The following is an 18,922-nucleotide window of genomic DNA, read 5'->3' as shown; positions in this document are numbered from 1 at the left end:
CGAGTGGCTATGCCTTATCATAAAAATCGGAGAGGGGGCTCAAGTGAGGAGGGGCACTTCAATGTATATCCTCTTGCTTTGTCTTTGGCAGTCCACATAACCCCATGCCATTCAGGGCAGTCCAATGCTTCTCCGCTTTCATTCAGACCCATCCTCCCTCATCAAAGGATACCTCCAGATATGTTCTGAGATGTCCATGACAGCCCACACAACCTTGCCCAGTGGAAGATCTTTGTACAAACCTGTCCCCTCTTGCCACAGGGTTTCCACACTATCTTACAGAATTCAATCTAGATGGCCATTAGACTCAACTGTACTACTTAGTCCTCCACAACACCTTCAGAGTATGATTGTGTAAGAATGATATTTGACATGAGTTCATATTTCCTGGCCTTGGTGGCAGCGGGGTGAAGTCCTCACTTGCCAAACAAGAAGTCACTTCACCAAGTCTCACCTTGGTAGGTTTCCCCTATCCAGGGCATGGTTGTTTGTGTGCGTTAAATTGTTAACCCTTTCACTGCTGTCCAATCTCCGAAAACCTTCTCCTCACATGCGGCGAAAAGGTTAAAATGCGTTTCGTTAGGCCATGGAGCAGGTACTTCTAGGATGGGCATGGTACACTCTTCGAAGGGTCGCTAATCAGGGACCCTTTCCTCGACGAGCTCACCCTCACTCTGGCCCCTCTCTTCGACCCTCCGAGTGGGGGTCCTCCCACCCCAAAAGTGACTGCTCTGACTGCATTTTGAAAGTCTATCGATTAATCCGATCATCAAAAAATGATTGCTTGCATTGCACTCCTGCCAATCAAGTATGTCTTTGAGCTGTGTTTCTGCGATGAAAAATAACGATTTTATTAACTTTGCTTAAATGCATTTTCCGGTGGTCCGCAGCCACGTTTTTAGCAGAGCTAACAAAATCATTATTTTTCATCGCAGAAACACGGTTCAAAGACGTGCTTGATTGGCAGGAGTGCAATGCAAACAATCATTTTTTGATGATCGGATTGATTGATAGATTTTCAAAATGCAGTCCGAGCGGTCACTTTTGGGGAGGGAGGCCCCTTGCTCGGAGGGTCGAAGAGAGGGGCCAGCAAGGGTCAGCTCATTGAGGAAAGGGTCCCAAATTAGGGACCCTTCAGAGTGCTTCGGCGAAAGTGCTGAGTGCATGTCAGGGAGGAAGAAAAAGTATGTTCACAGCAGCTTGCAGTGCGAACGTACCAGGTACGTTCACAGTAGTGAAAGGGTTAAATTTGTTGAACACCCCAATTTAAAATGGCCAATATGAGGTGTATTCTGTTGTTTGGGAATGAAATAAAATCTATTTTTAAATGGCAAAGCATTCACATACAAGGCTATAACAAAGAAATACAGCAAGGTGTATTGTGAAACAAAATCAAGTAGAAGAAATAGACAAGTAACACCAACTCAACGCTATCCTTTGCCACGCAGCCAGCATGGCATCCAAATGCAAACCCTGCCCCTTATTTGCCGCAATGCTCTTTGCTCGCTCTTGAGTTTTTCTGTGACCATAACCTAATTTCCAGATCTTCCAGCCCGAATATTTTTTTTTCATAATATTTCTATGGCTTCTTCGACCTCTATGAACCCTGGACATAGGCTATGGGTTGGTGAATGTGGATACGAGTAGGCAGTGGTTACATTCACGGGGAGTATATGCTCAAATATCTTGCTCAGCATAGGGGAAGCAGACTTAGCATATTCTCAGCATTACTGAATATAGAAGTTGAGAGAGCACAACAGAGGGGCTTCTTTGAACATTGAATTGGCCACCTACAACAAACGATTGAACTCTGACCAATCAGTGAGAACAGGCAAGTAACAGCCAAAAAGACCACCAGAAGAACACACCTAGCTACTACAGAAATGTCGCATTCAGGGAGAAATTCTACAGCTGCAGAGGTAGCTCTCTGAGAGCTCACTCTCCCGTGGTGGAGGGTCAAGTGTAGGGGTGCAGCTAGGAATTAAGGCTGGGGGGGTTTAGGTGCAACTAATACCGGGGTGTGTGGGGGTATGGAATACCCACCAGGATAAGTGGTAGGTGCAAGATTAATAAATAGGGTAGTTTCCTTCATCAAAGAAAACGAAAGGCATTGATTGCGATTCGTTACCCACCATTAGTGTATTCATAATACACAAATTATTTGGTTTTTGAAATACCGGTTTAGACGAATGGCATGGGTCAAATTTTATCCTCATTTGAAAAAGGCCAGATTGGCGCCCATGCGATTCCACTCCGCATGACGTCACAGGGACCTAGTTTCTACACGAGAGGATAGGAGTTATGCATCGTCTGAGGTTACCAATGCATGCATGAGGCACAGAGCTCAGGGAAACATGTCTTAATAATCACCTATTAAAACTGGCTAAGTTCGGAAAGTTTTCTTCGTTTGATAAGGTATTAATAAACCTTTTTTAAGCCAAGCGCTACCAGACAGCAAGGTACTAGGCTAGCCGCTAGCAGCCTGCGTCGTATCAGCGCTAAGCCTCGCCTCAAGGTCACCTCGCAGGGCGGGAGGGGGAACCAGAAATACGTCACGCAGAGAGACTTCCCGACATTCATACTTAAGCGTCGCGTTTTCGCGCGCTTGAAAATTTTCACTTTTCATTTTATCGCGAAAAATAGATGTTGTTATTTAAAAATCTAAAAGCGTGAAATACGTACTCCAGGAGTAATAATCTTTCGATTAAAGCAATAAAAAAATAATAGGAAACCACCCTATTGTGGAATTTCAAGATACATAAATGGTTCAACATGGCGAGTTTTTTTTGGCTTTCTGAGGGATATTTTATTAATCCTTACACTAATCTACTAGTAATATCAATCCAATTAAGTATAATGGATTAAACTTAAAAATTTCTCTGAGCTCTGGGGGGGTTTTATCCCCCAAAACATCCCCCCTCGTTGCACCACTGGTGAAGTGGATGAGTTTGGATGCTTAACAAAGTGAACTCATCATCAGGGGTGGATCCAGGTTATTTTTCTGGGGGTGGCACAAGGGTCTGATCTTCGATACGATCTTCTCATACTTAGGATTAAAATAACTCATTGGAGTAGGGGTGCACTGGGATATGAGAGGATAGAGGAGGACAAGGAAGAATACTTTATGTCACATTTGGACATCCTTGGAGTGGTGGATGGCATGGTATTGGACCACAGTGGACATCGAAGTTAAAAGGTTAGGTACTGTTAGACAACTATGGACCCGAGAGAGAATGTCTACATGTCATCATTTCTGTTCTGAGGATTTTCTCTGTGCATCATCAATAAATGCAACGAACTGAACTTCATGGCAAGATGTCGGACAATGTGCAGTGATATGTGTGTCCATTCCGGTCCAAGTGGTCCTCAAATCTGGGTTTTGATAACTAGAGAGCATAAAGATCCTTTTGCGACATAAATCAGGAAGTTATTTTGTACCAATCAAAAAAATTTATGGCTAGGGACATAGGTGAATTCAGGGGCTACACCCCCCCCCCCCCAGACGCTTAAAAAATAGAAAAATTTTTTAAAAAGGTTATCTTTACTTTGTTTTATTTTGTGCAGTACGGAGCCTCAATCATTTAATACATTATTAATAACTTTCATATCAAAATAAAGAGAAAATTACGACGGGTATTGTTGTATTTTGTTTTTGATCTCGAATATGAGAAGACCTGTCAGACCCTTGTCCCCCCCCCCCCCAGAAAAAATCCTGGATCCGCCCCTAGCTAGGGGTTACCCTTACAAGAGAAAATGAGCTAACCTTGAAGTAGACACACTTAAACAATACAATCAGTGTGTGCTTCAGCATCAATGACATAGGAGTTACGCGCTTATGAGCTGAAGAAAAGGTAACCGAGAATTGCAAACTGATGTACCTTCAAGAGATTTTTTTAAGATTAAGATTTTTTCAATCGAGAGGTTATTCCTACGTGACACTTAACACACAATCAGGTAGGAGAAAACTTTCGCTGTGAGCTTAGCAACGTTAAAGTAATGAAACTATAATCTATGATGACAAATACACGATACAGTGAATTTTCTGCGGCGTGTGAAGTTAAACCTGACATTACTCAATAATTAGAAACACTAAATTAAAAAGAAGACCTCAAAAAGGCACAGAATACAACCACTCAGGTCTGGGTATTTTAAATCCCGCACGGAGAGATGCAATAATTAAGTGCCAAAAAGTACTCTTATTATGCAATAATTTCGACCGTAGCCGGTTATTACTTACGCTAGTTTGCGAGATTTTAATTCTTAAAGAACACGAGCACAATGGCAATTTGGGAATTTATCAACTAATTCCTTCATGAAATTCTTCGTAAACAAAAAAAAAACTTCTACAATTTATGTCACCCACATATTCAGCGGGTGATTTGGATCTTCATGGACCATACTCGACAGCTATATAAAAACCCTAATTCACGGGCGTGATGAAATGTACCCATCTTTAGCAAAGAAATGTTCATCGCCGGCTCATCAAGCATAGTAACAAATGCTGACATATGGGTATGCTTTATTTTGATATGGTGAAGATTTTTCAGTACTCCCCAAGAAAATGGAAACATTGTTTGTATAAAACAATGTGCACCCCTAACTTTCACCAATTATCGCAAAAACACAACGGCAGGAGACACTTCATAATCTGCTAGCAACGGTAACACAATCCGACAATTATTTGTATAACAATGAACATAACACATTAAAGACCGAAGCAGTTGCCATTAATGACACAGTGACTCTTAATAAAAATTGAATGGCCAATACCGCTAATACAAATCTGTCATCGGCTGAAAAATAAAGCCGAAGATACTTCCCTAAATTACGACATAAAAATGGAATACTAATTAATTTTATCACAACATCTGTGGCGACTCTAAATTAATCATCAACGTCCAAAACTGATAGTTATGGAAAAATTACTTCCTTTGACTCCTCCAGTGACCTCTAAGCCAATCGTACATGGCGGTACTGCGTGCTTGATTCAGAGTTAAAGATGTCGGTCGAAGAAGGAAGAGAAGACTGTCTCCCAAATAGTGTAAAATCTTCACCGTCAAGTGAATTAGGGGTTGCTAAATTCCTATATAAGGTAATATAGATTCTAAGAAACATATATTTCAAACCATTTTGTGTAATTACCCTTGGAAGGACCTTTTTCATATATGTGTTAACATCAACCGTACGCGTAACAATCCGCCATGTTCTGTTACATAAAGGGCTTAAAGTTATTTTGTTTCTGTTTTATTATGAACTCCACTGAAATCTGACGGTTCATGTTTCGAGGAGAATTTGCGAAAGTGTTTGGCTCCATTAACAGTATTGAAAGTTTGCCGTTAGAGCTTGTGCCCTGACGTAATGGGTAAACGCAAACGCTCGTAGCCCTATATTCCTCAGCCGATGCTGGCTGAAGCTGGTAATTTGCACTTTAAAATTCCTCTGTGATGATTTTATGCCTGTATTAATTGTGTGAACGAGATTGACTTTCATGCCTGCTGAAGCAGCTTATCGTTGTCAATTGGAGTGTACCCCTAACTTCCGTAGTGAAGACGAATGTTACATACTTCACCGTCCTTCGTTGGAGTGTTTACATAATGCGACACGTTTGTCATTAATTGTTTCTTCGCAAATTTGGAAGCCAAGAGCATTGTTTTACATCATCTTTGTGCAGTCAAAATGTATATTAGTAGTTCGTTCATGTCGATGTTCAAGTCAGTGTTGCCTTATTATTTTACGTCAGTGAGGTAGTCGTTTTGAAAAAAAATTTCAGTTTCGTTTCACGGGAAGTTATGGACATCTCCTAGCTCCGTGGTAATATTATGTCTTGCACCTCGGGGCATATTTAAATAGCTGGAGATGTGCATTATCATCCTTTTACGTCGTTTGAAATGTTAGATATTTGAAGGGATTGCTTTTAAGCTGTGAATTATCCTTGTAGGAACTACAATACGCTGCTATCAATTATGCGTACCAATTGTTTGTTTTTCGTCCACATTGTTGGCTTTGTTGTGAAGTGTTATGGTGTTACTCCCCATCCCCATCGAGCAAGAATGGGTTGTTACATTTGTTGTAACCAATAAGTGCTGTGGTTGTGATAATTTTTCCCATGAGGGAATATCGACTACATGATATTTCTCATGGTTGAGGTGCTGAGAAAAGTGGTGGATGACCGTCGCATTTGATGTGGGTGCGATTCCGATGGATTATTGTGCTTCAAAATTCATCGCGAACATGGATCCTGGCGTATTTTAAGGTAATTTCACTTAATTTTCGTTAAAAATCTGCGCTATTGTCAAATATTGTGGCCACTTTTGCTCTCAGCGCCTTAATAATGCCCTATAAGTACGATCGAGATCAGGTGCGAACGTATTTACAATCCATTTCTCCAATGCTAGGTTGAAAGTTTGAGATGGATGTTATTGCCCCAATATGACCAAAGCTTTAAATTCCACAGATCCGTGTGGTCTTCTGTAAATACATTCGTCTCCCTTTCACTTATTTTTTTCAATTTGGCTTAACATATATTTAGGAGTGCTTACTTCAAGGCTTTGATATCAAATTTCATCGGCTACCATTGAAGCACGAATTTAAACTGCGGCATAAATCCGTTCGCACTTAATGCCTTGTATGTTCAGTTACTCCTTGCTCGGATTGATAGACTTTTGGTTGTGTTGGTAACAAGAGGTGGCGGCTATGTGCTTTATTTTTTACAATTTTATAACACTGAGTGCGTCTTCCTCCGTACCATTTTTGCTTATGTTCGCAGAAGTATATTTTCAAATTTATTACTCAGTTGTAGGAATGCACGTTTGTCATTCTGGTGGTGGCGCACTGTTAGTACCAGTTGCTTTAACCATTTGTCATTTGCATGCTGTAGAATGTTGGCACTGCTGTCGTCGGCTTAGAATCTTAATGAGTTTTACATTCCACTGCATTTATGTTCATAAGTTACAAGCCACCATCGCTATTGAAATCTGGAAACCTTAATTTCATGCAAAACTCACGATACTGCCCCATCCGCAATTTGCAACATCTTTTTTTCTTATATGATTTTAAAATTTCATGCAACTTATTTAATGGTAATTTTCAAAAGCCATATGTATGCCATTGGACTCTAATTGTTTGTGTATGTATAAATTGACGCCATCGTAAAATTTTGCATGACGGTATTTGGCAAAATTTTATCTTCTATTGGCGTAGTTCACCATTGTTGTGACGTTTCAAGTGAATATGTAAATAATTAAGTTCCTTTTGGTTGCCCTTTTCTCTCATCATTCGTAACGTTCTGATTGATAACTCGTGTGAAGTAAATGTTGTAATGATGTCAAAAAGTATTGCCATTCTATTCACGTTAATATTATGAGCACTCATGGTAATAACGTTGGTAGTGTGGCACCGGCGAGATTCGAATTGACTAAGCAAATGCCTATTACCCAAAATTGAGTGTTGTCAAAAGTAAATAATGCTATTTTTCGAAGTTTAACCTTTTATATAAGTCAAGGCTCCGAACCATATTCATCAATGTTGTTTTAACCTTAGGCCTGTTATAATTACGTTTCTCTGTCTGATAAAATTACGTTTGGGAGACTGTGTATGTTATTTGGTTTCATTTTTTAAAAAGCATGTTTTGGCTTTGTTAATACGAAATGTTACAATTATGCTTGCACACCTATGTTGTTTAAGTTATCCATATATCTCTTATATACAGTCAAATGTAATGAAATGTTGCCTGTAACAATCTTGATGGCAGTGTGTGGTAGGAAATCTACTTGATGGCCGAAATTTTTTTTTGTAACCTTATAAATTCCCTTTATGTACTTTTGTAAATCATGCATAAATGTTGTATCGAGTCTCTTGAAGTTAGTGTTATTTTCCTTGTAGAGATTATGTTTAATAATGAATTACCATTCCCTGTAGACTGATAATGGATGTGGCATTGTATTTAAGGGCCAATTTACCTGAGTTGAAATGTTTTTTTTTTCATTGAATTATGAACACGGGGCAATCTCCCTGTATTCAGTGAATAGGTAATCTCTATCATGGCTTATTGTTTCTGTCCTCTTCTGTTAGCTCCATAAATGTAGTTCTATGGATGATTTCTGTTATTTTCCTAGCTTAATAATGAATTGTTTTACTTACTCAACCCTGTTAGTGTCCATGTCAGCATTTTTATAGACATTGTTATGTTTTATTTCAATTATTAGCTTAATATGAGCCTACAGAGGAGTGTGGAAGTATTAATTGGTTTTTAAGACTCATGTTCTATAGTCATGAGAATAACTGTTCAAAACTTGGTGATATTTTTAACCTACCATGCCAAAAATGTGCTTGCTATTATTGGGTTAATGTTTTTTCATTTGAGAAAATGTGTTCTTTGAAGCATTGTTACTGTTCTTGCTGTTAAATTTACTTATGCACAAATATTTTCATTTTTGGGCCTATTTCATGCCAGAAGCCTGCAGTGAAATTGTTATCTCTTAATGAATTTTTATAATTAAATAACATATATTGCTTCACATATTTAAGGGCTATAATGAAATTAAATGCTAGGCTGCCTAACCGGTGTTTTTGCATTACCGAAGAAAATTTTTTGGAAGTGAAGTTGATGATTTTTTCTTTAGCGTATGCTGACTTCAGCCTGATTAAAAAGGTATCAGTATTGTGAAACTGGCCTGTAGATTTCCCTGTGAGTGTGCCAAACTGGATTAGAAGATAGGTGGGCCATATGTTGGCTACTGCCTCTGATGTGACTACATCTCCAATTATACAATTGGCTCAACCTGAATGTCGTCCCTGTACTCCGTCCAGACCACGGTGAGCTTCGTTTATATTTACGCATGTGCTCGTTTCTTCGTTCTATTTGAGTCGAAGGAAAAGGTGCACTAATAGCATGTATGCATTACTAGGTGCTTTGAATAGTCCGCAAATAATTTTCTTTTTTGCTGTAAAGCTTGTTGTTATTGTGTCCCGAGGTTTCTGATGTTTGCCATACTTTTGTAATATCCATTGTTATAAAATTTTTATGTTAAGCATTTTGTAAAGCCAGCTCTTAGTATTGATTCATATGTATACATTTTACAACTGAAGCTTGCTATGCAAGTACTGCATTTGCATAAATGTAAGATGATTTTTTTTTTACAGCTGTTATAATTCTGGAAAATAGGTTTTTGCTGTTTTCCATCAGCAACGCTTAAGTTATTAGCATAAATCTCATGCATTTCATTATTAATTAATTTTATTGGTTGTTTTCATGATAATTTTGCAGAATTTAATAATAGTGATGAATTAGCATGTAAAAGTTGTATGAATGCATGAACATAAAATGTTAAAGTAAAAACTCACCATGTAAGTGTCCAACTTGTAAAAATGCGTGGACAGAAACAAGGCATTTCAATGATATTTATGAACTGTTAATTATTTTTATATTATTTAAACAGGCCTATGGCATCCAATATCTTACATACAGGCAAATGTGGTACAAGGGCTTGCAATAGATGCTTCTTCTATGTAATTGTACTGATGTCTTCATAAATTTATGTAAAGATGTATTGTACAAGAGTTAATGCTTCATGCTTGGCAGTTTCCATTACTAATTGGGCTTTTTTTATGTCTTTTCGTGATGCACATTTCTACTCTTATTTGTTTGGGCTGTCTGTGTGGTAAATGGCTTCTTTTGTTTTCTTAGATGCATTAAAAAAAATTGGAGACCAAAATAAATGTCCTCGAGATATGTTTCAATTTGTTGGTGTTGTTTTTAGAAATGTTAGTGATTAAACATTTATACAAAATTATATTTCTTTAAACACGTTTGACGATGTATATTTTGTGAGTGGCAGCTAAATACATAAAATAAATGTGCTATGAATGTGTATGACTGGTTGTCCTTCTACTTGTAGTGATGGGTCTCGAGTATGACCTTTACCAGGCAGCAAAAAAGTGAAAGGTGCTGTCTACCTATGATGTAGGACATTCATAGTGGCCAAATGTATGACCATGCTTAGTAAAGTTGTGAAATACTATAATGAAAGCAATGATTCAGTTGTGTTTCTAGTCCCTGTTTTGATCCTCAGAATTTTTGCATGTTTGTGGTGTTCATGCTGAAGTTGAAGGTGCAATGTTATCTACATAAAGTATGTAATTGGACTTCTTGAAAAAATAGAAATAATATGGGTGCCCTGTATAAGGCAATGCTTTATCTCATAAGACAGGATTCAGGTGATGTTGGGTTTCTAGCTAATACGTGTATCCTTGGTGCATACAATTTCAGTGGAACTAACTTTCCTTTCTAAGTACAAAATATTTTCCTTTTTCGTTTAGCTGGGGGCGGTTATGGGATAACTGCAATGCCTTGATGGCCCTGGAATTGTATTTTTAAGTTTTAATGAGCTCTTTGTCATTGATGCAGTTTGAAGTTTTGCAATCAATTTAAATTCCAATGTGGAAAACTTTTTGTCACTAAATATTACAATTTTTAAAGTTTCATATTGTCATGTCAACAAAATTGTTTTTTTTTTTCCTCCTAAGATGCTACATTATATTAAATTGCCTTCTGCATTTTTTGTTGGTACACTATGGAAACAGCATTAAGTGGGTTAATTAAGTATTTCTTTAGGATTTTCAAGATCTCTGCAGTCATCTCCTAATAGTAAGCTAGTCTAAGCCAAAACAGTTCAGATGCTGGACACATACCTAACTTTATTTTCAGTGAAAACTGATGATATGTTTCAATCCTGTTTAGGCAAGATCTAGTCCCAGAATTGCCTTAGTATCTTAGACTTGTCAGTGCCATACTTCCAACTCCAAGCTTGCTTCTTGGCTTGACTGCCACTGCATCATATTCAAATGAAGGTCGTGGTGCTCACTTGCCCCATCGCTTTGAAATATTTTGTTAACTACTTCTAATTTTTTGAAGGGAAATTCTTGGTAGTCAATCACTTATTCCTGTTGCATAAATCCTTGGTGGTACCAGAATCCCATCTCGAGTGCAAAAAATAAGTCTAGAAGCGCAAGTGATTCACTTACTGTAGCCTTCCTTAGCATATTTTTCATTATATTGCAGAATTTTAAAGTTATTTTTCTTGATTATGAATGCACTGAGCAGAAGCAGTGGAGAAGAACCTGGTCAATTGATGACGGGGGCTGATGGTGTGGCTAAAGGTGGAGTTAACGCAGGGTTGTCCTGAATTTGCATGGGATAGACCGAATCGGGATACAATCTAGTTGAAATCAGTGTGCCCCTTACCTGCGCCACTGATCTTTACCGTCGGTTTTTTTTTCATAGTCAGTTCCTCTCTCATAATGTCATGAGGTGTTTCCATGCTAGATTGTCATTGTAATTCTTGCATGACTGATGATGATGGCTGAGAATGTGCAAGGGTAACCTGGCTTACCTAGATATCTGTGGCTTTAGGCATTAGTATCCCAGAGCTAGGTTTAAATGTCGTGGATAGAGCAACTGCACCACATGCTCGTGGAACCGCTTCCCACCACGACCACCTCTGATGCAGCTTTGTGTGATATATCTGTTTGGTGTGGCATCCGGAATATGGTTTCTACCACTTTGCTCAGCAATTTTTTGTATGTTATCAATCCCAGACAATCCCAGTTCCATGATGATTTTGTTGCAAATCGTATGCGATAAAGCCAGAGATGTGTGGTGCTTGAAAAAGAGCACCAGTAATCCATTTTATCATATATTATTTGCAAAATTATGTATAAATACTCAAAGTAAGATAAATACAAACTTATTCCTCTGTGAAATAGCACGGAAACAAAAGACAATTTGTAAGTTAACCCGAAGAGTGTGGTAACGTTTTGCTCACTGACTGCGGTATTTACCCATAATTTTTATTGCTTCCTGGATATGTTACGCTTGGGCACTTTCCCTCACCATATGGATCGCTAAGGGGCTTAACTCCTCTCGACCAGTCCTTGCGGCAGGGGTTTCCTCCTGCGGAGGGGTCTTTTCTGCACTGGCTGACCACTAAAATGGTGAACTCCCTCAGCCTAAGGGTTAACGTAAATATGGGAATCGACAGGCTTCATCCCACTGTTAGATATAGCAATTGAATTTTGGGGGGTAATTAGCACTCATTAAACCGATTTTCCACTGTAGTTTTTTGTAGGAAAAACTGTCGGTGGCATAGTTGACACTGTAATAATTGGAAAAAGTTTCACATTTGGTCTTGGAAGGCTTCTGGTAAATTTTGTGGCTTTTAAGATATTGTTGAAATTTGGTGTTATGAAGGTTTTAACCACTGTTTTTGGCTGCCACCGTGACATTTTTGTATGTCTTGCATTGTATGTGCTGATTGTTGTCATACATTCTTGAGGTTTTTCTTTCATTATATTTAAGTCACATCATGACTTTTTTCTATAGTATGCACTTATACATCATTTTATTGTGATAATTTAATGTTGCATTGTAAATTGTGTTTCTGATATTGGGGCATGGTGGGTGTGTATTTTCTACTTGGAAGTGGAGAGACTTACCGTATTTCCCGGCCGATAAGACGCACTTTTTTTTCTCCTATATGTGCTGTAAAATTTGCCTGCGTCTTATGCGCCGATGGTATACGGATATCACGGGTATAACTTCGTCCTATAATAAGCAACCGTTTTGACAGGATAAATAATTACCATTAAGTATTTTTTAGTGTATCAGGCATTGAAAATAGTTCAATTCATTGAAAATTTTGATAATAGCACTCTTTTGAGCAGGTTGTTAGAAATAAAGTTTTAATACGTCGATGTCTAACTCCATTAAAAAAATTCCCGGATAAGTCAGAAATGCATACAATGTAGCATGTTTAGTTTAATCTTGCAATGGGTGCTGCTGCAAAACTTACATACATTGAGCTAAAGGAGATGTCATCTACATGCTAATACATTGTATCTCTCACGATAAACTCACGAGTCTACCGGCACCACCGGCACTCAACCTTAGGTAACAAAGTATGAGCTCGGTGTTCCGTCAGTTCAGCCGTAATACGTATCTTTCTATTTAGTCTGCACATGTGCTTCTAAGCACAGAAACTTGGTAATTTCTGTATAAAAAGTCAAAATTGGAATAACCTAATGGGATCTAAAGAGAGAAGATTGTCGTACAGTATTGCGTTTAAACTTGAAGTCGTGAAATATGCTTCGGAACACGGCAACCGGGCAGCTGCAAGGCGTTTCGGCCCACCTCCAACCGAGAAGATGATACGAGAATGGCGGAAGCAGAAGGTAGATTTAATGAATGCAAATAAGAGTAAGAAAACTTTACGTTCATGTTCTCCGAAATGGCCGAAGCTTGAGGAGCACGTTAAGACCTGGATAATAAATCACAGGAAGAACGGGATCACTGTTTCAACAAAAATGATTTTAATGGAAGCGAGAAAGTCTATTGCCGATTTTTCTGGGACAACGTCGTGGTGTGAAAGATTTATGAAGAGAAATGGTCTGTGCATGCGTACTAAAACCACAATAGCACAAAAACTGCCACCCGAATACGAAAGAAAAATCATCGAATTCCATAAATACGTACTTAACCTGAGAAAAATGAAGTGTTTTGAAATAGGACAGATAGGAAATATGGATGAGGTTCCCTTGACATTTGATGTGCCATCAAATAGAACTGTGGACGTTAAAGGTGCAAAGACAGTTACGATAAAGACTTCCGGCAACGAAAAAACACGCTATACTGTTGTCCTTGCGTGTTGTGCTGATGGTTCAAAACTCCCTCCTTTGTTGATCTTTAAACGAAAAACGCTGCCTAAGTGTACAATTCCACATGGAATTTATATTCATGTTCATCCTAAGGGATGGATGGATGGAGAGGGTATGAAACTGTGGTTGCAGAGGGTGTGGTCCCGGCGTCCAGGTGGACTTCTGAAGAAATCGTCTTTGTTAGTGTGCGATCAGTTTAAGGCCCATATAACAGAGTCCGCAAAAATCCTTGCTACAGAACTGAAGACGCATCTTGCTGTGATTCCTGGTGGATTGACTTCTCAACTGCAGCCTTTGGATGTTTCAATCAATAAACCATTCAAGGGATTTATGCGTGAAGAATGGATAAAGTGGATTGAGGCACCAACTCACGATTTCACACCGACCGGAAGAATGAAACGGCCGTCAATTTCTACCGTTTGTGAGTGGGTGAAAAAGTCCTGGCAGAAAGTAAAAACTGAGACTATCATAAAGTCTTTCAAAAAGTGTGGAATCAGCAATGCGCTGGATGGAAGTGAAGATGACATTTTGTATGAGGAAAGTGACGACTCCCGAGAAAATATGTACGTGAATGATTTTAGCAGCAGTGATGAGGAATTTCTGGGGTTCTATGATGAATAAACTCTGATATATTTGCTCATTAATAATTTTAAAATTTTTTAATATTAAAGTTCCGTTTTTATGTAAAATTTTATCATTAAAATTCTTTTTTGTATTATCCAAGTATTTTAGTTTTTTTCGTAAATTCTAACCTGAAAAATCCAGGTGCGTCTTATGCGCCGGTGCGTCTTATAGGCCGGGAAATACGGTACTTTTCTACCTAAAACTGACCAAAATTGTAGTGAAAGAAATCACCTTTTTTGCTCAGATTACGAATTTTTGCCTTTTGATTTTAATTTTATGTATGTATAAGTTTTCCTCTGCATTGGTTTGCAGTTTCCATATTTATGTATCTGGGAATTTTTTGTCATATGTTGAATTGAAGTGGGAGGGGCACTAGAAAAGAAAAGAGAAATGCAGTTGCAAGTTGAGGTTGAATTAGAGGAAGTATATTCTTCATTGGTATTTCTGAGCCAATGAATCATTCATAAGTCAGGTTAACCATTCAAACAGAAAACCTTGTAAGTCTTGGAATTTGTTATTACTTGAGCGTTAAGGAATTTCTGGGAAAACATTGCTAGGAAAAGATGAACGACTAAAAGTAGTCACTGATCAGCGATCATGAAGCTACAGCAGTATCCATAAGTCGAGAATAATAACAACAGTCACAATTACCTGCAACATTAAATATTCTAAAATTTAGAAATTATATTGGAGGTGGCCAGATTTCTCAGATCCTACCCCCACTTTGGAGCCTGTTGTCATGGAAGGGTCGAGTGAATGGCAAGATGATTTGGGTTTGGAGGGTGGTGTCCATGTTATCATCAATATCCAGAAAACCTTATTGGAGGAAAAGAAGGGCAGAAAATTTTCTTACCAGAAGTACTTTAATGTTTCGAGTCACTGCAGCAATGGGAAACTTCCTTGGAATTGATCTTGTGATTAAGTGACCTTGTTAAGTTTCTGTTGTGTTAAGTTTTTAAATCATCCTATGTGACAAAATCCGAGCATTGTATGAATTGGAGGTTATTTTACTATGAAGATTGCCGTAATCTTCAATCTTCGTACCTTATTTTCATTGCATATATATTCCCATCAATTAGAAATCCTGCACCTTTTGGCATTGTACTCCAAACTGCAGTTCAAACTGGTTTACTTAATTGGTAAATTTAAAATGAAAGGTCGGATAATAAAGTAAGGGCTGCGAGTCATTTGAGATGACTTTTGAAATGAATGATGCTCGTGTTTACAACTGTTCGCCCAGGATTTTTCACCCAGTCATTTTTCTCTGAGAAAATTGTCAAGCATTTACCTTCCGAATAGGATAGGCAGAAATTGTGGGTTAAGTGAGTCATTAGGAAAGAGGGATGCAGAAAACTGTAACAGAGGATAAGATATTTGGTTAATGAGAAGGGAGTTGTTGGGGGAATAGGATGTATATAATTAAAATATGTCATATGCCAAACTGAAGGAGGAGATGTGTGGGAAGTGAAATTGGGTGAAATCAAATGTTCCATGTTAGAATACCTTGGCTGGTTGAAAACCTACAGTGATAATGGTGTGTAGTGTTGATAGCACTTCATGATAATATTGTGTTGCAAGATCTTATGTATAATAATCTGCCTTCGGTCACATTTGCTCCTTGTCATATAGCATGATACTTTCTGTGTACCATCAATTTATTCAACCAATGACTTGATGTTATGTTTTGGATTTGTATACTATTTTTTAGGGAGTTAAATCGAGGCTGAACAAATTTCAAGCTAATTTGTTTGTATTATTTGTTTTCAATGTTTGTTGTCCTTTGTTTTTTAATGAGATTTAATATCATATGAAGGTAATATCAATTTGGAGTTGAAAATTTCCATATTTTTTTTATTGATGTATGTTTTGATGCCCTTGGATAATCTGATACATCTAATGTGAAGGAAATGATTTGATCTTCTCTAAGTATGTTCGGGAATGAAACAGGATAGAGGGATGGGGTTGGAAGTTGAGCTTTCAGAAGAAGATTTGTGGAGGGAGGGGGTTGGTTCTGTGCTTTGATGGATGATAGGTGGAAAATAGGAAAATGGCTTTGAAGCTGGGTATCATTGATCAGTTTTCTTCCTAAAACTATTTTCCTATTTTTCAAGAGCAATCATGCAGCATCCTTTTCTATACAAATCGACCACGGCATCTTTATAGTGAAACTGGTCTGATAGACTATGTCAATAGGGTGTGTGTGTGATTAGGTAACTACTGTCACCTAGTATATTACTCATCAGGTTTGTGGAAGTTCTTTTCATTTTCTCCACACACAGTATGTCATAACATTCATCTCAATTTGTTCTCTCTGATTTGAAAAGGGGTCAACTTTATTGGAATGGTCATGGGTGTGAGATTTCAGTGTCACATGAACTAGCATTGTCCATGTAGCCGAACCGATTTGCAATTAATATCCCAGTGACTGGCATTTGTTGAAAAATTTGATCAATGAGTCCAACCGGTATGAGGTGAATGATCCATCAGATGAGTCCAGTCTTAGAAGTCCATTTAATGTCCACTTTTTCTCAAGGAAAATGACATTTGTCAAATCATTTGGTGCTATTAGAGGAATTATAACATTATCTTCCTCGTGAAGATCCTGATGTTCAGATTTCAAAGTTTTCTCGAAAGAAGGATGAACAAAAGCAAATGGGGAGACTTCTTTGCTAGGTTTTGGCCATGGCGCTTTTGTGCTGCCGTATGGATTTCGTTTCAACTGCCAGTAAATAAAGTTATTTAAAGCTGGTCATTCCTAGCAACAAGTTTCCTTTTGGAACTGCTTTTGAATAAATCTATGAAGTGGTGTGACATAGGGTTCCCCCTTCACAGGCCCTCACCTTGCGGATAAAAGATTGTATCAAAGCAGAAGTAATTGGGTTTTGATTAATGTTTATTTTTCTTGTACCATGGATTTACTGATTAATTCTCTGCCTGGGGTATATACTGTTACTTCTATGGCTTCATTTGCAAGCAGTAATGTAAAAAGGAGCTTTAAAGTCTAAATATTGTAATTTGTCCTCATTCAGAATATTTACAATCTTAAAATAGCTGAACTTAGTGTTTTAGTCATTTTATTTGTAGGCAATTGATTCTGTATGCATGCTGACCGTTGAAACCACTGGGTAAATGGAATTCTTCTGAACTTATTAGTCTTTTTCCCGTAGAGTAAATAACCACTGGCATAGCCTTATCATTTCTTTCACCTTCTCATGGAAAATCCATGTTGGATCTTCATGTAATTCCTTGAATGAATGCCCTCTGGTAAAGGCAAGAAATTTTTTGACATAAAAACGTCTGTGCAAATAACCTTGTCAGATGTCAAAATTATTATGTCCTGTGAAGTCCTGTAAAAGTCCGATGGACTTTCAAAATTCTGCATTCATCGTTAGAATGTTTGACAATATTTGGCTGGATTTCATTGAATCTGTTGAAAAACAAGCAGAAAAGGAAACTGCTGGGATAGACCATTGAGTGATGCTTGATAATATTGTAAATAAGAGAATAAATACAACATTTTGTATTCATTGTAGAAGCCTAATGAGAGGAAAATGTAACACAAAAGCTATTATGATAGTGTGCATAATTAACAGCAGCAATTCATGAATGGTTTGGTTAATTTAAATTCTGTTTCCTCTGTACGTATTTATCTTCTGGTTTTGGTCATCTGATAAATCATTTTCATCTAATCGAGTCTTACTGAGCATCTATGAAATTGTAATGCTATAAAGTGATGGGGTAGGCTTTAAATGCCATTGTGTGTTTTTCATCCCATCTGTCGTGAATAATTGAAATAAATGGTTTTCCATGTTTTCAGTTGGCTGTCCCATTTTATTTATGTGCTGAAGAATTGGTATGAAGCTCTGTTAAAAGGAGTTGCGTTTTGGTCATGAAGTGTTCCTCCTCTGTATTATTTGTATTCATATTTATTTCAATATTTATCTGTGTGTTTCACCAAGTCAGGCACTTGTCTTCATTTTTAAACTTGAAAACGAGATATGATTTGTTGTAATGGTTATGATTATTTGATTGGTGACTAAAATCCAATAAGTGGAAGAACATTTACAGCATTTGAAATTTTGCATGCTATTTGGTCTTAATTAATGTATTAAAGATTATTAGGTGCTGCTAGAAAGATGGCTGTCTCCTTAAAGTTTGGTTTACTGTATGATGGATTTATCTTACAACCTGCATGTTCATATTTTTAGAGTACATCGTAAATTTCAACATTTTCACGCCTTATACTGCAGTAGTTTCACATCAATTCATCTGTCTGAGCTCAAATTTGATGCTTGAAAGAGTTTTTCATCATCTAGACATCTGTGTAATTAATATTATGAAAGACAGTAAAATAAATTCCATTTCCTAGAATCTGCTTGCTCCCTTTATATGTATTTTTCATCAGAAATGGCTGTGTGAAACAGATTGCCCCTTCCCCTGCGGCTGTTGTCTTGGAAATGTCTTAATGATGTCAATACTTCACTTTATGCTGTTACTAAATACTTATCTTTTGTAACTGTGAATATGCCATTTATTACTGAGTAGTGTGATGCAGTTTTGATTCATTGGTAGTGAAAGACTAGTAACC

At 37.7% G+C, this 18,922-nt stretch overlaps 1 protein-coding gene across 6 annotated transcripts in view; it reads left to right on the top strand.

Moving 5' to 3' along the window:
• Positions 1–4,960: 4,960 nt before the first annotated feature.
• LOC124171566 overlaps positions 4,961–18,922 on the top strand; it is a 71,651-nt gene continuing 57,689 nt past the window's right edge. For 2 of the 6 annotated variants that reach the window (XM_046550740.1, XM_046550739.1), the window contains exons 1-2: positions 5,022–5,092; positions 6,147–6,253. In XM_046550740.1, the coding sequence (XP_046406696.1) occupies positions 6,182–6,253 (72 nt within the window). In that variant the 5' untranslated portion in view covers positions 5,022–5,092; positions 6,147–6,181. Of the gene's footprint in view, positions 5,093–6,146; positions 6,254–8,621; positions 8,815–18,922 lie in introns of those variants that run through there. The other 4 variants (XM_046550741.1, XM_046550745.1, XM_046550742.1 and 1 more) reach the window with 4 other exon arrangements.

Source organism: Ischnura elegans, chromosome X, assembly GCF_921293095.1.
Source record: "Ischnura elegans chromosome X, ioIscEleg1.1, whole genome shotgun sequence".
Taxonomy (NCBI): Eukaryota; Metazoa; Arthropoda; class Insecta; order Odonata; family Coenagrionidae; genus Ischnura; species Ischnura elegans.
This window is presented reverse-complemented; position numbering and strand designations above follow the sequence as displayed.